This window comes from Xenopus tropicalis, chromosome 1, assembly GCF_000004195.4.
Source record: "Xenopus tropicalis strain Nigerian chromosome 1, UCB_Xtro_10.0, whole genome shotgun sequence".
Classification (NCBI taxonomy): domain Eukaryota; kingdom Metazoa; phylum Chordata; class Amphibia; order Anura; family Pipidae; genus Xenopus; species Xenopus tropicalis.
The window spans coordinates 109069155-109095213 of record NC_030677.2 but is presented as its reverse complement, the minus strand read 5'-3'; the positions used below and the strand labels follow the sequence as shown (position 1 = coordinate 109095213).

The 26059-nt window shown below is 37.7% G+C and overlaps 1 protein-coding gene across 1 annotated transcript; it reads left to right on the top strand.

The window, feature by feature from the left end:
- Positions 1–302: 302 nt before the first annotated feature.
- On the top strand, positions 303–17801 carry polr1e (polymerase (RNA) I polypeptide E). Its single transcript, NM_001126834.1, is given in 12 exon segments — positions 303–385; positions 1463–1566; positions 2380–2456; positions 3337–3434; positions 4823–4878; positions 5183–5327; positions 6765–6872; positions 7439–7535; positions 10210–10349; positions 11859–11940; positions 15571–15702; positions 17504–17801. Coding segments are annotated over 12 exon segments (1260 nt in total). The 5' UTR covers positions 303–321; the 3' UTR covers positions 17661–17801.
- Positions 17802–26059: the final 8258 nt, after the last annotated feature.

Genomic DNA, 26059 nt, shown 5'->3' with positions numbered 1-26059 from the left:
TACATAACTCTTGCGCATGCCTACAGACTGGCACACACAGGGCAGTGGGAGTGAATGAAGTTCAGGCCACTGAGCGAGTTGTCGCTTTTTCTCCGCCTCACGGAGACTTACATTAGTATGTACAAAGGCGCTTGGCACGTTGGAAACGCCTACATAGAACTGTCCTGTAGGTGTCGCTCTCACAATTCCTAAGCGCACGGATACATAGGGTCATACTGTTAACAGGGCTTGTTTTCCGCGGCTCCTCCCACTCGGCAGTCGGGAAGTGCTTTACTGCACAACAAGGTGCACACGTGGGTGCCGAGAAGTGGCCGGGGAACTATGGCTTCTAGAGCTACATGGGAATATCATGGCGCCCCACAACATGGCAAGGGAGCTTTAGTAGGTAAGGGACTGCGCATAGATACGTCTGGTCAGTCCTCTCTCTTACAACATTTTGAGCTGAGACTGTATCCCTAATGCTTGTTAAATTGATCTTGTTTATTTAATACGTATAAGCGGTGCCATCATTATGGAATGCTGTAGCTTCCAAGGCTGAACCTGTAGGCAGGGATTCTTGACCTATGCATGGGACCAAAAAATGAGCCACATAATCCCCAGGACAATGACACACTGAGCTACTTGTAGCAACTACAAGATAGACAATACTGATAATTGTCTCTGTGTGTTTTAGCAGTGACGACTCAGTGCTGTCTATGGCAGGATATTTTCTGACTTTTTGTAGCCACAGCAAGTTTGTGTGTCATAGCCCTTATGGCTGATGTTCAACAGGGAGACTATTGGTCCAAGGTTAAGGGCAGTGGTACACAGGGAGACTAATATCCCAGACATGTCATCCCGCCAGCAAGAATGTAAATCGCCGGTGGGATGGCATACACATTGCTTCCGTTTTCCAAAGTTCCCTTGTGAGGCAACTTCAGGCGACCGAAGCGATACATATACCATCCCACTAGCGATTCTTATTCTTGCTGGCGGGATGGCATGTCGGGGAAATTAGTTGCCCACGATAGTGAAGAAATATCACGGGCCACTAATCTCCCTGTGTTCCACTGCCCTAAACCTCTTCTACCTCGGGCAGTTTACCTCCCTAAAATGCCTTTCCTCCTGCAATAAAGTGAATCGTCAGTGGAAAGGCATACACGTTGCTGCCTTTTAACAAAGTTATTCAAAGATTCCTCCTGCAGAAAAGTTTGTGCAGCTTTGGAAAACGAAGTTTGCTTTTCCATCGGCAATTTAGGGAGATTAGTCGCACACAGTACCTGGAATGAACTGCGGGCGACTAATCTCCCCATAGGCCATTGCTCTTAATGATGTGATGGTCTTAACCAATTATATCACAACCTTTTCACCTGAATAAAATAATAAGTTGTAGGAAAATGTATCTGCATGATGCCAGAAATATAAGAGAAATGTTCTTCCCATCCCCAATAATGTTTTAATCACCCAATTTCCTTTTATGCAGTACAGTTTTCCAATGGAACTATCCAGTCCCCTGAAAGTGTGAATTTCACTTTATACAGCAACAAAGATGACAACAATCCTAAGGCAAAAAGACAGAGGATTCTGGTAAGAGCATCATGACAGAAGTCACACTGTGATACACTTGTTAATATCCTCCATATTTTTCAATTTTTTTCAATATATTTCGAGTTTTTTAACCACAATTCGAATCGTGCTATTTTTGGTGTTAGAAAACTTGAATTCTGAAAAAAAATCAAACTCCAACATTGCTAAATCACCCCCTTAAGTGTCAGCTCTGCTTGTTTCCGCCTGAATTTTATGGGCAGGCGGAGAGAAGCAGATCCACTCTTCTGCAGCTTGGGCCATCTGCGCTCTGTGTAGCTGCGCTCAGGCTGAAGCTGTACTTGTCTACACACAGCTGCAGAAGAGAGCACATATGCTTCTGAGCTGGGCTAATGCTTAATGTGACTTTAGCTTTACACTTTTAATTTTCTTATCACTTCTATTCTTAATCCCCATGCATGCACTGCGAGAACCTACTCCATGTATATAGTAACCAGCTTTAAATGATTAGAAAAAAATATATATAATTTTCTACCTACTAGTACCCCCTCACTGCCTCCTGAAATGCTTTTGCTTATCCTTTTTAATTGCTTTTCTGGGTGCTTTGATGTTCACATTCACCATCTTTGATGTTATGATATCACTAAGATTCGTAATGCAGAAAGCCTTGAACAATTGAGCATGCTCCAATTCCTGGGTCAGGGGTTGGGTGAAGATCTCAGCAGAGATGTTGAGATCTCACCCACAGCTCAGAATGCGTTAAGAATTAAAGCTGTATTATTTCAGAGGGTGTCACAATTAAACTAGTTGTAAATGGTTAAGTAGGCTAACAAATTCTACACTTTACATTTTTAGGCTGCGGAAACTGACAGACTGAGTTATGTAGCTAATAATTTTACCTCCGATGCAGTAAAGAGCAATTCACTGTGTAGGTAAGGGCCTTATGTCTTTTGTCATAATGATTTTTTTTATTGTATGTGAACATTTCATGAAATAAGAATTTAAATGCCCTAGACAAGAGTTTTACCCAAGAGGACATCAAATATTCTGGATATCTCTGAATTCACCAGTAAATGGAGCCCTTTTCAATGGATTGCTGAGCCACCACACATTCTAGTCCTTATTCCCTGTCTTTCTGACCAAGGTATTTAGTAAACCAAACTTCTGAGATTTTTTTTTCCAAGTAAGGGTAGTGGCACATAGGACATTTTGTTGACTGCAATAAATCTTTGCTACCAGGAATGACAAAACGTCTCTTGTTTTCCACCCGCTGGCTAAAATGGAAATCGCTAGTGGTGAAACATATGCTGCATGAAAATTTAGGCTACTTTGGAAATCTGAAGCACTACAGATTTTGAAGTATGGGCTTTAAAGTTACTTTTTGCTTCTGACCTAAAAGCAGTCAGTAGTATTCCAATGTGAAGAATACCTTTTTACTACATTTTATGAATTTATGTTTTTTCTATGCAGGATGCAGTCATCTCATGGGAACATTACCATAAGTGTTCCCAAGTCATCTTACCAGACTGGTAACCTGGAGTGTTATCCTTTTTGTTAGAATGACAAGTGACTGCAGGCGAAGAAGGCTTTTTTTTTTAGTAATTTTTCTTCATAGAATTTGAATGGTCAATTCTATGGGCCTGATCCTTGGTGTATTTAACAGTATGGGAAAACCAGCAGAGCGTTTTGTTTTAATTTATTTTTTGCAGTCTTACATTGGTCAAAAGCACAGTTTTTAACTGCAAATCTACAAAATGTATAATAACATTTTTCATTAATATTTCTATACTTTTCTTTCTGTATTACTGTTAGGTACTTTGTTGGAGTGCTCAACAAAGAGACTGGAAAGATGGAGGTATATGATTCTGAACAGTACAGGATGCAGCCCATTTTGGAAAGCAACAAGGAAAGTAAGGGAAATATTTATCCTTTTTTATTTTTATCTTTAATTTTAAGTGGATCATTTTCAGGTGGCTGTATGTTTGTTTTGCTGTACATCAGTGCAAAGCAGACATACATAATAGGTTTAGTGTTTGCCTTCATATCAGCTCTTTATTGGTCCTCACCACAGTAAAAGTATTGCAAAGGGACGAACAACTGCACCACATTTTTTGTTTATTGGTCCAGTCTTGTGCCAGTCTTTTGCCTTAAGAGGAAACGTCTGCAATTTTGGGGAAATCGCGGCGCCACATATGCCATCCCTCCGGCAATTTACATTCTCGCCGATGGGATGGCATTTCGGGGAGATTAGTCGGCCGCTGCACGGGAGATTTGTTGCGGGTGACTAATCTCGTCGTGTGCCACAGCCCTTAGCATTATGAGGTATTTATAATAATGACCAAAGCCAAACTACCAAAGCCTGTGCAGGCATGGTAAGTGGTCCTTATCTAAATAACTAATAATTGTTTACCGGCTGAGAAGATAGGGGAAGTTAAAGTGATGTGTTTGTGTACTTATTTTCTCTACTTACATAGTTATTCATATTATATTAGACCAATTACTATCTTAAAGCACATCTGAGCAAGGATTAAAGTACTTGGGTAAATCAGATGTGCCCACATCTACCATTAAATATTCAGGCAATAAAGCTTTTACATAAGACAAATGTATAATGTTTAGAAGAGGATTAGTACAGCATGGTTACCATGGTTTTCTTCTAGGGGGGTGGGTGGTCTTTATTTCTAACATTTTTTTGAATAAATAAAAGTTCTTGGTACATCCTAGTAAGATGTGTGATACCTTCAGGCATTAACTGCTGACATTTCATCTACCTATACCCAGGTATAAAAATCATGCCATTAGGTGATTAGCCATCAGTGGTCTAGTCATTACCATGTAAAGGAGATTTGATCAATGCACATTCCCTGGCCCCTTTTTATTAGTTATTTATTCGGTATGGTTGGCCTAACTATTTACCTCTTGTTGTATTTATCATATATTTCATGCTTGATTTAATTTCTTGGGAAAACTATCTCTTGTCCAAAGCATTGGTCTCGCAGGCTGATCCATACTGTAGCTTTTAAAGGGGAGAGATTGCCAAAACCAACACCAATTTTTTTTCAATTTTTACAATGCACTAAACCATGTAAAATAGAAGTAAGTGCTTTTATTTTTATACCTTTGGGTTCAAATATGTTCATAACTGCTTGAAAACTGTGCTCTACCCAGACCTTTTGCCAGCTTCCGGTTTAGACTCTCTTCAGTATGTGGCTCAGAGCCGCTGGCCCAGATAGACTTCAGTTACACAGCAGAGCTACTTAAACAGTGATATAATTCTTAATTTGTTTCTGTATTGTAGAGGAATTGCACACTGAAGATGTAATGGACCAGCCGAGCAAAAGTTATCGGGAAAAGGTATATACAAAGTAGCTTAAATCTTTCTATAGTTGGATAATATTCAGAAAGATATCAGTGTTTTTATATTTAATCTCAAGGCATACATTTGTACATCTATATACGTTCCTTACTATAGTCGGCAACATGACTCCAATAGCTGCCAGTGTATGTATATTTATATGTAGATGTACACCACTTTCTTTATATCAGCCAACAGGAATTTTTGATGATCTTACCACTGTTGATGTGATATATCATTTTAATATAAATGAATTGTGATTTGTTTTTCTGTTTTGATTTTAATTTGAATTGATTTGCTTAGGTCGATGCCCTTATAGAATCATTTGGTACCAACAAGCAGAAGCGAGCTTTGAGTTCTCGAAAACTGAACCAAGTTGGCAGTGAAATTTTAAATAAAGCTATGGCTAAAGCTGCTGAAGAAATCATAGAAAGCCGAGGCACAAAAGGCAAGAGATGTTATTAAATTATATATTAATATAATTAAATAGAACACTCATCTTCATATATTTCATACTCGCAGGGATGGTGAAGAGAATTTTTTTTTCTGCTCTTTATCACTTGAGCAGTGTCTAACACTAATTACCTGTATTCAATCTAACTTTCCATTCTCAAATGCTGGAAAATGTGTTCCTATACTTATTTTTATGATCAGCTTTATATTAGCATGCAAGACTAGTATTATGCTTATACTAAGCTACACATATATAATCTACCAAAAACATACAAAGGGAAACATGGCAGGGTTGCCCCCTTCCCCCACTCCTGTTTTCATTATGTATAGAACCTCCTTAGCCAGGCTATTCACAACTGCCCTGATGTTTCTGGACTGCAGGTTGGCATCAAGGAGTACAAATGTTGTCAATATGCAGATGATCTTTTACTAACAATATCTAAACCAATGACATCCATAACCAATTTATATCATATTCTTGACCAATTTGAAACATTTTTTAGCTTAGTTATCAACCCCTCCAAATCTATAGCCCTTGGCATAAACCTCCCAGATGCCTTAAAAAAAATGTTTTGACTTCACATGGAAATGAAAATATATAGATTACCTGGAAGTTAAAATCACTCCAATATATTCAGATCTGGGCTACATTAATTATCATAGAATAATCAACAAACTCCTAAAAGATATAGAAGCCTGGGGCAAATATAATATGTTGTGGTTTGGCAGAATCTCTGCCATTAAAATGTAAATTCTACGTATTTTATATTTATTTCAGACCCTGACAATTTCCCTCCGGAAACAATTATTATATAATCTGCAAAAAAAAGTCTAAAATTTATATTGGGGATATATCAGGCCTCACACTATGGCGACACCATACACAGGGAGGTTTTTAAATCCCTGATGGATTTAATTGTGCTACTCTAGCATTATAACACATATTACCTAATTGGTAATATATTTGTGATCATATAGGTTATAATGGTTACTATTTTGCGTTCATTTATTTTGTTATATTGCTTTACTATGACTGTTTACATTTTTATCAGAACTGTATAAAATACTCATAAATACATCCAAGGACCAAGGAATGAGAATAACCCCTTTGGTTCTGTACATGATTTTCTACAAGAAAAATTCACAATCAAAGTTAAACAGAATCAGACAGAGATTACCTGTAGCATTTCAAATTTTTCTTGTTCCTCTTTCCACAGCAGCTTTGCTGCAACATTTCAAGATCAGGATATATTATATATGTAAAATATCAAAAATACTTTAATTAAAAAAAGTTATTAAGTAATTTTTTTTATCAGGAACAAACCAGGCCTTTGCATTGAAATGAACAAAGTAAAGTTCATATATAATAGTTTTCATAAATAAATGATCTTTTTTTAATATTAGTAAATATACTTTTTTCCCCATTTTTCAGAGCTGGTAAAAGATGCAGTAGACAAAAAACAACAAGAGACTTCACTGTTCCTGCCTCCATGTGATTATAATGCAAACAAACCAGAAAATGCTTACAAGTTTGATGACCGTATCCTTTTAAACAGTACATGCTTTCAAAATTGTAACTGCTGTTTGTATAATTTTTAGTCCATATAGGAAAACTATACCCCCAGAACGAATACCTTACCAACAGATAGTTTAAGTGACATATTACAGAATCTTGCCAAACTGCAATAATATATATAGTAAATATTGCCCTTTTACATCCTTTCCATGAAACCACCATTTGTGACAGTCTGTGCTTCCCTCAGAGATCACTGATGATGACTTTTCTGTGGCGGGAATGTGTCAAATGTCTATAACAATCTGTGTTGACACCACCTATCACTCAGTTTTGTACTGTAAATGGACAAATATCTGATTTCTTAGGCTTTGGCAATACTTGGCAATGTATGTAGCAGGAACTCTAATTGCTGGAAGTAGGATAGTGCTACTGTAGTGCTACCTGTACAAGGTGTTTAACCACGTTGTACAGGTATGGAATCCATTATCTGGAAACCTGTTATCCAGAAAGCTCCAAATTATGGGAAGGCCATCTCCCATAGACTCCATTTTAATCAAATAATTGGTTACATGTCTTTAACTCTTATTAAGTTATCTCTCCTGTGGAGTATGCTGCTCTTGAAACCGCTTCTGCAGCTTTCAGAAATATGACATCAGAGGATCTCCTGCAGATGGTAGAAAATAAAAAGTAAGTTTGGATGAAATTAATTTAAAAATACATGATTTTTTTCTACTATGCTAAGTTCTCAATATATGTGCACATTTTTGCCATTCATCAGCACAGTGCAACCTCAGAACTTTTACATTAAGTATAAACTAATCTTTTTTTAGTTGGGCAGTTTGACATGTTTCATACTGAATTATATTATCTGCTCATTTGACAGGTACATGTGTGAGGTCACCAGTTAACATGAAAGTTATAAACTGTACATTTGCTGCGGCTATAAAAGCTGTTCAGTTCAGGTCTTTAAAACTGCGAAAGTTGTTAGGGCTATCGCACCGACGACTTTGGAATCTATAAAAAAAAAAAAAAAAAATATATATATATATATATATTAGAAATTTATTTGCTTAAACACATAAATAGGGATGTATGTAGAAACTCTGCGTAACATGTAGTATGTATATTGGCCCATAATGTGTTTGTAATTTAAGGTGTTTGAACTAGGCTTCCAGCCCTAATAACTTTTTCTGTTCCACGGAGACTGCCCCTTTTGCAGGTCTGAGATTGAGAACTCAGACATCCTAATCCAAGTGAGATAATTTGCAGTTGGTCCTGTTTGTAGTATTTGAACTAATTGCTTTGCTATTCTGCCTCTTTATAGCCTGACATTTTTAAAATGCTATTTGCTTGGCAAAGTCACTGAACCCAGAAGCTGGAAACCATTTAATTCGAGCCTATATAAATAAATATCGCGCATCTTTCTATTCACGTCCTTTAAGTGATGCTGTTATGGGGAGACATTTTTTTCCAAAAGCATTAGTTAATAGCATTTTTCAAGCAAAATCATGTACCAAAATCCACTTTTAAAAGAAAAAAGGCCTAATTTTTTTATGTTTAACACTAAAATTTGACACTAGGCAAGACATTTTCTTGCTTTCTTGTACTTTATTACTAAAGCTGCCCCTGCTGCCTTCCAAACATATGGTGTATTTTTGCACCTGGAATACACCTTTACCTGGAGCTTATCCTGACTTGCTGTGTCCAAGCATTCTGCATTTAGGCACTATTACATGGCTTAAAATGGTATAGGTAAGGTGCCAAACAAAAGTATTTTCAGATGTTTTGACACCCCTGTGAATTCTGGCACACACACTATAAAAGGCATATTCTTGTCTGTGTGTTGAAATCTGCCTATATGAATGCTTGACAGGTGGATTTGGTGCATTTGTAAACAAGAAGCTAAAGGAATGCATAGCATTTTTCACAGCTGGCGTATTTATTTTGTTGGTGAGGAAGCACCATGTGCCACTATCCTAGGGTTATGGTGGGGTTGGGGGATGGTGGGGTAACTGCTGCTACTGCTACTGTCAAGGAAAACCAGCAGTAGTTGAAACACCCCTATCTACCTGCCACAATTTCTAATAATAAATGGTGGTGACAGGTGGAGATCTGCCTTTCATTTAAAATTATCAGGTGTGGTAAGGATATATTTAAGCTTTTTCTGACCACTGGCAAACAAAATACCCGGTGTTCCATATTCCTAATGTAAACCTAACTGCTAGTGCAAGTACTTATTAAAATCCTGTAATATGTTTTTTTTGGGGGGGACAAGAACTATTTGTACTTGCTGTATTGGGCAGTTTCAAATTATTTCAGTGAAAAGCAGCATGACTGCTTTTATGATATTACATTTAGACTCTCTGAATCAGCTTTTACAGTGAATGCCATAATTATGTCCACATCCTAAATACATTGTACATTCAAGGCAGAGGGCACTGACATCTTAAAGGGGGCCTGTCACCCTAGGAAATAATACCTTATTGTTTTCTATTGTTTGTCAAGCAAAATAAACTTTACTTATAATATATAAATTATCTAGATCTTGTTTTCTTCGGTCCTGGATTTCACAATCACAGCCAGCAGGCAGGTGCCAGGCAAGCTTTGCATCATGCCAAAATCTTGTTTATTTGTCAAAATGTGGTGCCCATGCCTATGCACTTTCTACACAGTTAGATGGTGAGGAATGGAGTGGTAATAAGAGGATGGCAGTGACAGTTAGGAAAGGCAGCATGGACACAACTCTATATCTAAGGCATAGAGGCAGGGAAGGCAATATATATGATTGACAGCTGGGATTTTTGTATGCCTTTATAATAGCTATGGATGCGTTAATAAAAAAAAAAAGAATTTGGATTTCATGTTTAATTTGAAAAGGACTTTTATTATACAGCTTTTTATGTCTGACTAACAGGTCCCATTTAAATATGTAAAATACAGTAAGGCAGTTGCAACGTTAGCTCTGGTACATTATATACAGTGAGTTTTGATGCCCCCTTATCCTTCCAAAAGGGTATTATGCATTGTGCACATCAAAACTAGCTCAGAAATATGCTCCTGTGAGAATAGTGTAGATGCCCACGCAGCATTGTTAAAATGTTTAAAGAAAAAGGGGGGGGGGGAATAAAAAGTGTAAAATTATATTTAAAAATGTCACCATAAAATCATGTCAGAACCTAACATTTTACTTACTGTATATTGCATATGTTTTTACTATTATGTTGTATTTTATGTTTCGGTAAACATCCCTTTCAAGCGGCAGATTTCATATATTTGATACAGATCTGAAAGTCATTAATGAATGGTTAATACAAGGAAAATTCCCATTCATCAACCATATAATGTGTTACTTTTTATCTAGGAGTGGTTTATTTGTGCTTCAAGAACTTCAAGGGCTTCGTGAAATTAAAGATGAGAAAGCTCTTGATCATCAGGCTCGCTGCTTGTGGTATCTGGATGCTTTGATAAAACTTAGCCAACTCCGGACAGTTAAACGAAAAGGTAAATTCCAATTGAACCTACATTTTTTAGGACATTATTCTGAAACTTGAGAGGCACAGGTTTGTTGGCCATGAGAAACTCAGATGTATGCCGTATTTCCAATGAAACAACACGATATGGCCTAATATAACAACATCTGGAAATATTTTTCAGCTTGTTACACTTTTTTTTACCCCCAGGAGAAAAAAATTCACCTCACTTTTTCTTAAGAAAATTTTTTTCCTGCAATCTTTTAACATTACTTTCCCATAGTCTTCTGTCATGAGGAATTTTAAAATGCTGGGAAAATATACTGATCAAAACATGAAAAAATTCTAGCTTTTATTTTAGGTGATAAACTTTTCTTCAAAAAAAACCAGTAAGGAAAAATTCTTTAGTGAATAGCACAACAACACAAAAAAAAATTCTGCTTGTGAAAATTTTTTATACTCAAATGTTATGCACTTTGGTAGAATAACACCCCTTTAGATTAGAGGAACAGAACTTTCATTTGAAGCAGCGTAAATGGTTTTACACGATGAGGGCAGTGAGGTTGGGGAATGCCCTTCCTAGTGATGTGGTAATGGCAGATTCTGTTAATGCCTTTAAGAGGGGCCTGGATGGGTTCTTGAACAAGCATAATATCCAAGGCTATTGTGATACTAATATCTACGGTTAGTATTGATGTTGGTATATAGTTTATGTATATGAGTATATAGATAGGTCAGTATAGGTTTATGTGTGCTGGGTTTACTTGGAAGGGTTGAACTTGATCACATCAAATAATATGAATATATATATATATATATATATGACATATAGGTAATGTCTTAGTTTTACAGCAGTGCTGAAGTGTTGTTATACCTATAATGGAATTATATTTCATGTTCAAGTTAGGCTATAATGATGTCTTATGAAATTAATTTATCTTGGCAATTTACTGTGCAAGCAAGTACTTGGTAAAGTTAACAATGTATTGCTTTTAATAACAAGGTGGTCACCAGACTCTGTTTTAGTGGAGTCTATGGGTACATATCCACAGGGTTTGTTTGATTAAGGCAGGGATCCCCAACCTTTTACACCCGTGAGCCACATTGAAATGGAAGAAGACTTGGGGAGCAACACAAACATGGAAAAAGTTCCTGGGGGTGCAAATAAGAGCTATAATTGGCTATTTTGTTGCCCCTATGTGGACTGGCAGCCTATAGAAGGTTCAGTTTGGCTTTACACTGCCTTTGCATGCAACCAAAACTTGCCTCCTAACCAGAAATTCAAAAATGAGCACCTACTTTGAGGCCACTGGGAGCAACATCCAAGGGGTTGGTGAGCAACATGTTGCTCACGAACCACTGGTTGGGGATCACTGGATTAAGGTGTCACACATTTGTCTGCTCAAGAAACATAATGAATGGGAATGGGATCATGGAACCTGCCCTTAATAGTATAGAGGGTAAGTTTTGGGTCCCAACCCATAGGTTAAGAAAGCCTGCTCTATTAGTTATTTATGTTTTTTTTCTTTAATTCTTGCAGATATTATGACTCCTGAATGCCCAGGCATCATATGTGGGAAACTCATGAAAAATTTCACAGTTGAAGTTTTTAAGAATGGCAGGTGCGATTTTTTTTTTTTTATATTTAATTTTGAAATTTCATATGGAGCTAGCCATATTCTCAATTTCCCATGGTGCTACAGCCATGTGACCTGTGCTCTGATAAACCTCAGTCACATTTTGCTGCTGAGCTGCAAGTTGAAGTGATATCACCCCCCTCCCTGTAGCTGATCAGCAAAACAATGGGAAGGTAGCAAGATAGCAGCTCCCAGTAGATATCAGAATAGCACTCAATAGTAAGAAATCCAAGTCCGGCTTAGGACTCCAAGTTACATGGGTTTAGGAGAAACAATAGGTTACCTGAAAACAGTTCTAATGTGTAGCACTGGCTCCTTCTAAAATCTCCTTCTGCAAAGCTTGCCTTAATAACAGTGTTCACAAAATGGCAGCTGCCTGCTTGCTGTGATTGTGTAATTCAAAGACTGAAGGAAAAAAGGTTTATATAATTTATGTAGTGTAAGTGAAGTTTATTTTGCTTGACAAAGGATTTGGAATTATTCTCTTAGGTCGACAGGTCCCCTTTAAAAAAAAATAAAAAAAAAAAACACATGTGCATCAAGTTTAATCTTTGTCAAAGTGAAGTTTTTATTGACCACCATTTGCCTGAAGCCATCACTGGTTTGCCTCAGACAGAAAAAGTTCCTTCCTAACTCTGCAATCAGCAGTCGGGAAACCAGGAACTAACTTTTAGTGCATTATTATTGGTAACCTTGTGTTTTCTCACTTGCTTAAAACACATCTAAAACTTTATGCTTAGTGATCATATGACCCCTATATAACACTTCTAAGTGAAACCAGCATTTCTTCGTATCTATGACTGTGTATACACTTTATAAGTTTCGATAATCTTCTCTGGACTATTTTTGCATTGTTAATGCCATTTTGTGAATTGGAGCAAGAAATGCTCTGTATTTTCTAGATGGAACCTTAAAGGTGACATATGCATGGATTTTTCACTTAGGGGGAGATTTATGAATCCGAATCCCAAAAGGGAAAAATTCGGATTGGAAACGAAAATTTTGCCGTCTTTTCGCCGCGACTTTATCATATTTTGCGCGACTATTTCGTCGCCATCGCAATTTTTTTATATTGAGCGATTGTAATCGACGGCAGCGAAAAAGTCATAGAAAATAGACGAAAAAGCCACGACAGCAACGAAAAAGTCGCAGAACATACAAAAAAGTTGCAACGGAAAAGTCACAAAAATACCGATCATTACGAAAAAAACGCATTCGGGCACCTTCAGACCGTTCGTGGATTAGTAAATCTCCCCCTTAGCCTAATATGATTCTAAATGTTAAAAAATTAAGTTAGTTCAGTTTTTAGCATAGCTTTTACATTCAGTGTCTCCAAAATAAAACCAAAAAGTCATCTCCTGCACCCCCCCTTTCGTAAAAATTGTCTATAAACCATCGCTTATTATCAATACGAATATTCTTGTGACAAAATTAACGCCACTCCCATGTTTACTAAAGTACGTCGAGACAGATTTCTCTTAAGATAAGTGCCAATATTTACGTAAAAGTAAATATGCTTTTGGCCACTAAAGTAATTTCAGGAATCAATTAGTTTCACATATTGATTATTATTAATTCAGTAATAATAAATTTATACGTTTCTGGCTTTGTATTCCATAATGCTCCTCTCCAGGTGGCTATAAAAATTGGCAACAATTTTGTCTATATTTGGCGACAAATGGTGGTAATCTATAGTAAACCCCTTGTGAGACAACTTACGTAGCATGAATGCGAAATAGGTGATAATATAGTTAACCTGCTCTTGTGTTCTTTCTGGCGCAAGTCGTCATCGCTGTCTATCGCAGCTTAGTAAATGGACACCCAAGGCTCCCTAAGTCCCGCCCTGTGTATCTCTGCTTCTAGGGTCATTAAGCTGTGTTACAGTCTTCGTGCCCATGTCAGTAAGAGAAGCTGCAGATTTTCCCAGCACTTGTTTTTGTTTCATTATCTACTGTGTATAACAGTCCTCATTAAGCAAAAGTGCTTATGTAAATACTTTGATGTAGCTGCCAGCAAAAGCTCCCTTCAACCTTAGACTAAGCAAATTGTAATTTCATTTCAACAGCCAGAGGGCTACTGCCCTACATCTTTCCCTGATGAACCACTTACAGGTTATGGTGTAGGCACTTCTTTTTCTGTAACAGTTGGGGGCACATTGCTCACATAGAGAAATGTTATTATTCAATAGTACATATCAAACAGTGGCCCTCCAGCTGTCTCTGAATGACTACTTCCAAGGATGTGGGCAGTATTCATATATGTTTTTGGATAATAAGAGGAAAGCATTTTCCACCATGTGAGCAGTTGGCCCTCCTGTTACAAAACTACAGCTGCTTTTATTTAAAGCTAGTTAGTTAGTTCCTACCAGCTTGGAAGGCCACTCAGTTACAAAAGTGATTTAGCTGAGGCCCTCTAGCTGTTGCTAAATCTAAAGTTAAAGTAAATACAATACAAAAGCTGCTGCTTTTTTGCACAGCAGAAGATGTCCAAGTTCTGGAAATTAGATCTAACAGAAAATATTGGGATACAGTGGAACTGCAAGTTTTCTCCAAAGTAACTGTTTCATAGGGAGGGAAACAGAGACAGGGTTGTTACTTGGGACTTTATTGCAGAGTTTTGCTTGTCACTAACAGATATGATCCTTTCCTGGGTAGAGAATAAAAGGATACTCTCAGTCTTCATTTTAGCCTAGACACAGAGCTGAAAGGATCTCTCTGCATCTTTGATTATAATGAGGTAAAACAAGCTTTGAAATGAGGAAGGGGGAATATAATACTAGCACACAAGGCTGGCAAGATGTCTCCTGTGTGTTGCTACCCACAAGTACTTTTAGATTTTTTTTATGAAGAATTTTCCTTATTTACATTAAGGGTTTAAGTAGTCTTCATAGATTGTGTATAACCTTACATTTGTCAGCCAAAAGAGTGTTTAAACTGTAACATAAATATTGCACTAGTTTTTGCACTGGAGGTAGAAGACATGATTAAACACAATTAAAGAGTTTTTGTAACATGTTGCTTCTGTGTGTTGCCCTTCTTCCAATTGTAGGCTGCCCTACTTTCCTTTGGTGTACCTTAAAGGGGACCTGTCACCCAGGCATAAACAGCTGTATAATAAACTCCCTGTCAAATTAAACATGAAATGCAAATTCCTTTTTTATTAACACATCCATACCCCTTTGTAGATGTCACTGCCCTCCCCAGGTTCCCCCTTTTTTTTCTCATCATCTATGTGTGTAGCCAGTGCATGGGCATGGACATCAGGCCCCCGTTCTGCCACATATACAAGATTTGGCATGAAACAAAGCTTTCCTTACTAACAAAATGGCACCTGCCTGCTTGCTGTAGTATATATAGTTTATATAGCATATATACAGTATATGACATCCCCTCCACATATCTTTCCTTTTCTGCATGTTTTTAATTAAAGTACATTAGATTCCCAACTGAGTGGCCACTGGTTGTGCGACTTTTCAATGAATGCACTTCTGAGAAGTAATCCTTGCCTGAGCCTTACTGCCTAAGGGTGCATGTATTAATCATAGGAAGATGATGATCAATTATTAATAATCTTGTGGGTTGTTTAACAACATATCTGTTTTATCTTCTCTTTTAGGATACAGAATTCCATTTCTGGCACAACGAAAACTAAAATAGTTGCTTATGTCATAGCTATAGCATTGCATATCTCTGACTTTCAAGTTGATCTGACTCTTTTACAGAGGGACATGAAGCTACAGGAAAGCAGGTAAAGGCACCATGGGTGATTTTCGGTATATGCAAGCAAAGCTTTCTATAGCCCAGTAGAATGCAATGTATGCTCCTCTTTTACTTTCTGAGGGAATAATTAATTCTCCTTCTGTTGTTTTAAGTGCAATAACATGTATTGATTCGACTCCAGCTATATCGATATAGAATTCAGCACTAAAACTTAAATGCTTTAAACAGTGCTCTGTCTTTATTATTTTATACGGAGCTATGTTATGCATTGATTTATTTAGATAACACATTATTCACATCAGACCCTTCTCAGGTCGAGCTTACAATCGAAGATCCATGTCATATTCATGCACACATACTATAGTGAGTTTAATAAAGAACCAATTTACTGGAGTACCCAGAGGAAATCCACATGTAGGTAGTACCATGGCTGGAACTAAAATAAGAACACTGGTGCTGCTTACTACTGCATGCTTACTACTGCACCACAGTACTGCTTTATAGCGTGTTCTCACTTAAATGTAAATTCAGCATCACTATCTTTATAATATCTGCTTCGATCTGTATTTTAGGGTCTACACTAAGCTCTATTTTAGCTTTTAAAATAAAATTGTCAGAAGTTAGCAGATTATAAATTATGTTTTTCATATAAGTGCTCCTTTTACTGCTGCTCTTTTTTGTGTTTCCTTGTTACCTTTCAAAACAGAAATACTATGTAAAATACTTTCCTCCATATGAAATAAAAGGCTCTACTTGTCCAGGAGCAGTAACCTATAGCAACCAATAAGATGTTTGCTTTTAAATAGGTGACCAGTAAATGTTGCCTGCTGATTGGTTGCTATATAGTGCCTTTTATTACATAACCCTGTTTGTCTGTTGCCAGTTTGGGTCAGTGGTTGATCATGACTAAGCACTCATTCGGCAATAAACTTGGTGGTTCTTACTACAGGTATGGGAGCAAAAGTTCCAAATTACGGAAAGGCCATCTCCCATAGATTCCATTGTAATTAAATAATTCACATTTTTTTAAAATATTCCCTTTTTCTCTGTAATAAAACCGTACCTTATACTTGATCCCAACTAAGATATAATCTTTGTTGGGAAAAAAAAATAATCCTTTTTGGGTTTATTTCATGTTTAAGTGATTTTTTTCTAGACTTAAAATATAAGACCCCACATTCTAAATAATAGGTCCCATACCTGTACAAGAAAAAAAATGCAAATTTAAGTACATCCATTTGTCCATTTAGCTTCCGAATGAGCTTTGCTTGAATTGTTCTTCTAAAACTGGATTGTACATCACTTAACTATCATTAAATACAGAAATGGCTGTGTTCAAGTTTCCCTTCATACAGTCCAATACAGAAATCCCTGAACCTATTTTATCTATAAAATTCACATGCTGCTTTGGTCATTAGTACATTTGCAAAAAAAAAAAAAAGAATGCACTGATACCATACACTATTAATCTGACCTGCTTTCTACTCCGCCTTGCTGCATGTAGATTTTGTGTGTGTTCTAAACCAGAAATAAAACTGTTTTTAAATATATGGTAACATTGTCTTTGCATAAGCTTTATAATTTTGCCTTAAACAACTTTGCCCAATGCTTTTACATTTCCTGGTCCCTGCTCTATGAGGGGGCGGCCATATTTGTGCTGAAGGAGTCTGTTAGCGTTAGAAGCTATAACTGATATGCAGAGAAGGGACAGTCAGGTTGGCAAAACAGTCAGGGTTAGGAATTTCAATTAACAATCACAAAAGCAAATGTGCCTGTGAAAAATGACCAACACAACCTATAAGTTTATACTTTTTTTTTTTTTTTTTTAGGATTCTGGAAATTGCCAAAGCCATGGGTTTGAAAATAGCCAAAAGAACAATGTATTCCGAATCTTTAATTGAAGAAGGTCACAAAATTGGAATGCTTACTATCCCTCTGACTGTCTATAAGCCATCTGGGGGAGAGTTAAAACGAAAGAAAATGTAAAGAAAAGCCGAAATAAAACAACCTTTTCTGGAAATACAGCAACTGCTGGACTGTTTGAACTGTGATTTTTTTTTTTTTTTTTTTTTAAACCAAAAATACAGTTTTAAGAAATATGTTCTATTAAAAAGTTGTATTTTGGAATTTCTCTTGTGTCTTTTATGACAGCTGTAAAAAATGAAATAGGAAACATTTTGTAGGTTTGGTACCAATGTCAGGTAAAGCTGTGTTTATCAAAAAACCCTGGTCTTGGTCTTTTATGCACTTACTTGTTGTTGCTGGTAAAAACAAAAACTGTTGTGCCTAGTTCCTTCTGTATTTGAGCAGAATCTTCCCCTGAATCTATATTGTTTTAATACAGTATCTTGCTGTTGCTTGGCTTTGCTTGCTATAGCTAAGCAAGCAAATACTATCCTCCCATAGACAGAGCAGGGCAGGCAGAGTATGGCACACACAGGCAGGGTAGGGCAAGCAGAGTATGACACTCACAGGCAGCATAGGGCAGACAGAATATGGCACACTCAGGCAGGGTAGGGCAGGCAGAATATGGCACACACAGGCAGGGTAGGGCAGGCAGAGTATGGCACACACACAGGCAGCATAGGGCAGGCAGAGTATGGCACACACAGGCAGGGTAGGGCAGACAATATGGCACACACAGGCAGCATAGGGCAAGCAGAGTATGGCACACACAAGCAGAATAAGGGACACACAGGCAGGGATCTCCAACCTTTTTTATTCTTGAGCCACAGTCAAATGTAAAAAGAATAGAGAGCAACACAAGCATCATAAAAGTTAATGGACGTGCCAAATAAGATTAGATTAGATAACCTCTATGCACACTATCAACTTACAGCAGGCTTTATTTGGTAGTAAATCTTGTTTTTATTCAACTACAACTTGCCACCAAGTCAGTAATTAAAAAAATAACTGCCTAGTTTCACTGAGGTAGAGTATGGCACACAGGCAGCAAAGAACAGGCACAGGCAAAGTAGGGCAGGAGACAGGGAAACCTGACTTACAGGTGTGAACAATGCAGGGACTTACAACCTGACAATGCAGGGGGCCAGTAAATCTCAGTACTGATAACTTTTAAAGCTTACACAAATGTCAAAGCTGCCAGACTTCAATAGGGGGGCACCAGTTTGACAGCATTAAACTTAAAGTATTAAACTATCAGTTTAGAGAAGCCGTTACATTTCTTTCTGAGCTGCTCCTGGGAGCGGTGGAAACATTTTTTTTGTGGGTGTGAGTGGCCTGACCTCAAACCCGCACATGAAGGGTTCAGTTTGGGTGTGGGTAGTCTCTGCCCACTGACATAACTGGACTCTTTTGCTCCAAAAGTTTTCCTCTCTTGGAAACGGAGCTGTGCACAGAAGTATCGTACAAAGAAGGAAGACTGCAGGTGCAGGTTGGGTGTGGGTCCTACAATGGAAATGTTTTGCAGGTTAGGTTCAGGTGTGGGATGAGTTATTCTTGACTTGTGTATCACTAGTGCAATACTAGCACCAGCAAGGAGAAATGAAACAAATTTTGTTTCTTATCTTGTTTTCATCAGTAAAATTATAATAAAACCTAGTACTCTATATTCTCATGTTTATTATCTTGTTTATTAATGACCTGGAGTTGGGCATAGAAAGTACTGTTTCTATTTTTGATGATTATACTAAATTTTGCAAAACTATATGTTCTATGAAGGATGCTGCCACTGCAGAGCGATTTGACAGATTTGGAAAATTGGCAGCAAAATGGAAAATGAGGTTCAAATGTGGACAAGCGCGAAGTTATGCACTTTGGTAGAAATAATATAAATGCAAGTTATACACTAAATGGTAGTTGTAACGTCCTGCCTGGAATTGAACCAGTGACCTGCAGGCTGCTGTGCAGGGTCTACTACTGCTCAATATGAGCAGACCACTAAGGTCCCGATTCCCTGCTATGTTACCCGTGTATATACATGTAGGCAGTGTTAGTTCCACCTGTTGTTAATCTGGTCACAGGTGCTCTGTTAACAACCAACTTGCCTATATAACCCTGCTGTGCACTCAGTCATTGCCCGTTATAGGTCTTTTTTTTTTTTTAAGCAAAGTTCCTGGGTGTGTGCCTGTTTTGACTCTTGCTTGTATCCTGACCTTGAGTGAACTCCTCCTGGACTGACCCTTTGCCTGTTTCGCTACTTTTCTGGATCCTGATTTTGTACTGCGCTTCTGTTCCGGCTTTGACCTGGCCTCCCTGACACAGACTCTAGTAAGCTTCCCCAGTCCTTTTCAAATGATCTGGTACCCTTGCTTGCCCAGAACCTTTGCCTTGGTCTCTCACTTTAAGACCTGGCAGCACCCGAGTAGCGGAGGGCTTCACCCGAAGCGAAAGGTGGGTGTTATAGTCAGAAGCGTAAGCCGTGACCGGGACCTTGGCAATTGTTCTGGGTTTTCGGTTACCGATCATCATACTTGGGGGAAATCCTTGATTGAGAAGGATCTGGGGGTTTTTGTAGATAACAAGTTGTCTTTTATTATAGTTATGTGTGTATGTTTACACTTATAATTATTTGAATATTATCATATTTTTGCACAAATTTGCACATTGCACATTTATTGTATTGCATAATTGAAAGGAAAACAAAAAAACTGTTTACAATGCTGCTTACCTCACTCCAATAATTGTAATACTGCACTATTTTTGTACTGCACTGCTTATTTATTTAGTCATTTTACCTTACCGCTGCACTGATTTTGTGTTGCACAGTTCTGTACTGGAATTATTTTATTTTTTTTCTATTATAGTAATTATAGTTATGTATTGCACCTTTTTGATCCAGCAGGACGATAATTTGTCCCACTGTGTACTTGTATATTATTGGGATGACAATAAAACTCTACTTACTTACTAATTCCAGGCTGTTGCCTAACAACATTCTGTGGCTACTAAAGCAAATAAAGTGCTGTCATGCATACAAAGGGCATTGACTCAAGGGATGAAAACATAATTTTGCCTTTTCATAGGTCCCTGGTAAGGCCTCACCTTGAGTATGCAGTACAGTTTTGGGCTCCAGTCCTTAAGAAGGATATTAATGAGCTGGAGAGAGTGCAGAGACGTGCAACTAAACTGGTAAAGGGGATGGAAGATTTAAGCTATGAGGTTAGACTGTCGAGGTTGGGGTTGTTTTCTCTGGAAAAGAGGCGCTTGCGAGGGGACATGATTACTCTGTACAAGTACATTAGAGGGGATTATAGGCAGTTGGGGGATGTTCTTTTTTCCCATAAAAACAATCAGCGCACCAGAGGTCACTAGTAATGGGCAAAATGTTTCACCAGGCATGGATTCGACGTGCATCCAAAAATTGTTGTGGGTGACATGCAACATTTTCGCCGTTTCACGAATCTTTTGAAAGATTTGCGAATTTTTTTGCGAAACGGGACAGGTCCGCTCATCACTAGAGGTCACCCCTCTAGATTGGAGGAACAGAACTTTCATTTAAAGCAGTGTAAGTGATTTTTCACGTTGAGGGCAGTGAGATTTTGGAATGCCCCCAAGAGGGGCAGTACAGCAATAACTCCCTGTTTAACTATTCTGTATTTTCTACCGAATTGAAGTATGAGAGGCTATATTGTGCTTATTTTTCTACCACATTAATGTTTATATTGAATTCAAGTTTTTTTCTTAACACTCCTTATGTGTCTATTTAATGCATGTTACATGTGGGTGCATACATGGGAGGTATAACGTGAACCCATCAACATTTAGATAGCAAGTCCCTAATATAGCTCAAAAAATTCAAGTTTTGAATCTGCTTTTTTGAACAAGCTGCCAAATCTTGTATCAGATGTTGATAAATCTGCCCCTAAGTTTCACTGCTGTAAATTCAAAAGCCTTAGGTTTTATAATTGAACAGTTTAAACCCGTTTTTAAAAACAGCCTTGAATAAAAAGTCTTACATTAATTTTTATGCTCTGTGCATTGTAACAAAATAAGAGAAATAATCAATGCATGGTCTTCGTGTCTGATTGCCATAAAAAAAGAAATGTATGTATGATAAGAAGCATCATATTTTTTGGTCACAAAATTACCAGTCTAATGATGGAGATGTAAGTTCAGTCTGTCATTTGAATGTATTGGATTTATTTTGTTGCTTTTTGGAGACAGAGTGATTAATTACATCCCACAGTATGACCTACAGCAGAATAAGAGGTTTTACATTCAAATCACAGACAAGTCTATTTTTCTGCTGAGCTAAACTGTAGACAAATTAGCCAGATCAGGAAAGTCTCATGCCTAGTGTAATATTTATTTTTTTTAAGTGTGTGTTATTTTTCAAAACAAATGGGTTCCTAGCTTATCTAACTTGTACATAAGATAAACCCTACATGTATCCATTAGCTTGGCTCAGAATAAAAAAAAAAAATAATGGCCAATTTATCATTGTGGGTTTTTCTGTTTCCAAGCAAATCAGTAGAAACTTTCCAAATTTAACAATTTTAAAGCAGCTGAACACACTGGTAGAAACCGACACATCTATTTTGTCAATTCATTAACACTTTTGTGATTGACAGAATATGTTTAGAACTGCTGGGAACTCTAGTTTGATCTTAAAAGGGATTCTGTCATGATTTTTATGGTATACTTTTTATCTCTAAATTACACTAATTGTAGCAAATAATTCACTCAACCATTTAAAATTTTGTTCTTAAACTAACAAATGTTTTTGTAATATTGGTGTGTAGGCAGCCACCTCAGTGCATTGTGCTTAAGTCTGAGCTTTCAGAAGGAGCCAGCGCTACACATTAGAACTGCTTTCAGGTAACCTATTGTTTCTCCTACTCCCGTGTAACTGGAGGAGTCCCAAATCGGACTTAGATTTTTTACTGAGTGCTGTTATCATATCTATTTCTGCTGGGAGGGAGCGATATCACTCCAACTTGCAGCAGAGCAGTAAAGTGGGACTTAAGTTTATCAGAGCACAGGTCACATGACTGTAGCACCCTAGTAAATGAAGAATATGGCTAGCCCCATGTGAAATTTTCAAATTAAATATAGGATTTCAATGCAGGATTCTGCTGGAGAAGCTCTATTAACTGATGTGTTTTGAAAAAAAAAATCATGTTTTCCAATGACAGTATTCCTTTAAAGAACTTTGCCTACATTTTTGAACTGATAATATCAGGTAGTACATGTTCATATTGATAATATAAATTTCAGTACGGTGCAGACACTTTTAAATTAAACTGTTCTCTTGTTGTCAGGGCCCTAGTAACCCTAGCAGCCCAGCAGTGATTTTAATGGAACACTGGGAGATAATTTTATATGAACCTTAATAAAAAGAGTAATACAGTTCAATACTATTCTAAGTATAGTAAAACCCACAGCGTATTGTATCATGGAGAATATGAAGATTTTTCCGTGATTGCCCAGATTAGTTGTTACAGGATCTGTTATCTGGAAACACATTATCCAGGAAGCTCTGAATTACAGGAAGGTTACCTCCCATAGACTCAATTTTAATGAAATAATGCAAAATTTTAAAACATATTTCTTTTTTCTCTGTTATAATAAAACAGTACTTCGTACTTTATGGTAGCAAGGAAACAATGGTTGTTCAACAATCAAACACCAAAAAAGGAAGCAGGAGAAGTAAAATAGGCTGACTAGGCAAAATCCTTACAACATCTGTGTGCTATATCACTAGTACAGTCAGGCCCGGATTTGTGGTGAGGCCACAAAGGCCCGGGCCTAGGGCGGCAGAAATTTAGGGGCAGCATGCCGCCCCGCCGCAACAAGATTTTGACATTTTACTCCCATACAGAGCAATGGGGACTTTTCCCCACAGCTCCGTGTGGGAGCTTAAATGCCCACGCATGCACGATTGCATTGGCGCGGCGCGGGGGAGGTGGAGGTTTGTTCGTGCATGTGCGGGAGGGGTCGGGGCGCGAATGGGGGGTGGCCTAGGGGCGCCCGGATTTGAAATCCGGCGCGGAGTACAGTATGACTTCATGGTTGACACTTTGGCCACCCAAACTAAATACGTGTGTTTTATATGTCACAGGACTATATAAAGCAAACACTTAAAAATGGGAAATGGCCTTTGTACAGAAAACTTACAAACCACAATTTAAAATTTTCAAAGAATTTCCAAAGATCAACTCATTCATAGTTTACCTTTACAGCTATTTTTTCCCATTAGCACTTGGGAACAAACACAAATGACTTGTATGTCATGAGGTTTGGACACATACCTGTATATTGTTTCTTTGGAAGCAAACGTTTTTGAAGCGAACATTAAACCCAAAATGCTGTACATAACTATGCTAGCTACAAAGTATTGCCAGGGGCCTACCTATAGACAGGGGAATTTTGGCCCCTAGTGCCGCCCCTTCATGCTTAGGTTTTAAACATCGTAATGGGCCCATGGCGGGGAGAAATGGCTAGTGCAGAGCGCAATAGTGCTGTTTAAGGTGCCAGGAGCACATTTTGGCCACCCTCGGTAAGTGCTGCTGCCGGAGGTGAGTATCTTAACTCTCCTCATGAAAGCAGCAACCCTTCCTATAGAGCAGGGGTCCCCAACCTTTTTTTATTTAAATATAAAAAAGGTTTGGGGAGCAACACAAGCATTAAAATGCTGGGGGTGCCAAATAAGGGCTATGAATGGCAAACTCAATGTTAAATGGCAGGCTACGGGAGACTCTTTTTTGGCAGTATGCATGGTGTTATGCTTCCAAAACTTGCCTCTACGTCAAAAATTCAAAATAAGTACACAAGGGGTTGGTGAGCAACATGTTGCTCCTGAGCCACTGGTTGGGGATCACTTGTATAGAGGTTCGTCCAACTGCATACACACCTTTAACTGCTTGGTTAAATTATTTATCTTGGAAAACATGTATAAGCCCACTAACCATTAAATATTCATTTAGAAGTATCACTCGTTTTGATAAAGAAAAATGATTAAGAAGAAAGCAAGAGCAAAATATATTTTTTATTTATATACACATCTCACAAGCCTATTTCTTTAAAAAGAACATTGAAAATGAAGTTTTTCGTATATACATATAAACAGACGGTCCTGCATAATTATAGTGTTTATCTTGTTTTTTTGTTTAGAACTGGTCAAATTACATTATTTAGCAAATTAGGTTCACTACTGCTACTCAGTGTATATGCTGGAAACCTCTGAATCAAGAATTCAGTATGTGCCTCAGATGATATATATAGGATACCATAGAAAATTATAGCGGACATGTGATTATATCATATAGTTAGTGATCTGTTTTCATGCTAGGCTAGCCACATAAACCCTTTGTTCTGTTGGTTAACAACTATTTACCAATAGCTTCAATTAATAATTAAAATACATGAGAGGTACTAGCCTACTAAACAAAGGTTTAATTTTGTAATATAGTTTATTAGATATGCTAAATGAATATACACCTTTCAGAATGACATTCCAATAAGGTACTGTACAAACATTAAAGCCAGCTGAATTCAGTGCAAGTTTAACCTTATTCTATGCCTGCCCCTATTATGGGGTACTGTTGGTATTTTGGATAACGATCCTACTGTTAATAAACCTATGGGCAGACAAACAGCACTGCACAAAATGGAATCCATCGGCAGCAGACACAGTACCTCTATTATACACTTATTGAAAGTTACACTGCCACTAGCTTTGATTTTACTCTTTACTGCTTTGAAGATTTTGATGTTTTAAAAAGAGCATTAGGGTTAGATTGCAAAGAAAAGGCTCCCTTTGTTCCTAAACAAATTGGACTGACTTAGGATAATATTGAGTCCTGGAATTATGGTGATTAATTCTATTTAATCTGATGCTTTGGCCACTTAGCTATGTGGGCAGAAAGACTGTAATTACCCGATACTGGAGACTTCCAAGAGCAAATATTAAGGATTGTTACAGGATATTGATTTCAGTATTCATATTGCAGTTATATTGTCTATTTGACTGATTTATGAGGGATCCATAAAGATACAATATAGAGGACTGCACATACGCCGCATTAAATAAATCTGCTATATGATGTCCTACTGATGTCTTACGTAATCTAGACCTTGATTCAAAAGCTGTTTGTGGCCATTGTGAAAAAACTGTCATGATGAGTCCATAGAGCTTGAGATTTGCTTGTCACTGGCAAGATTCCCAAACAAATCTTTTCCTGATATTGCCCACCTTAGGTGGCCCTAGGGCCAATGATCAAGTTCCAGAGATGGAGATAGGAGCGGTAGGAGCGAGGATCACACCAATGAGCCAATGTGGTTAGCAAGCCTGGCACCCACCATTGCGTCCTAGGCAGGTGCCTCTTCTGCCTACCCCTAGTTTCGGCCCTACCGGTCCGATTAAAATAATCAAACCTGATCGACACCTGGATGATTTTCAGCCACCTATCAGTTGGGTAGGG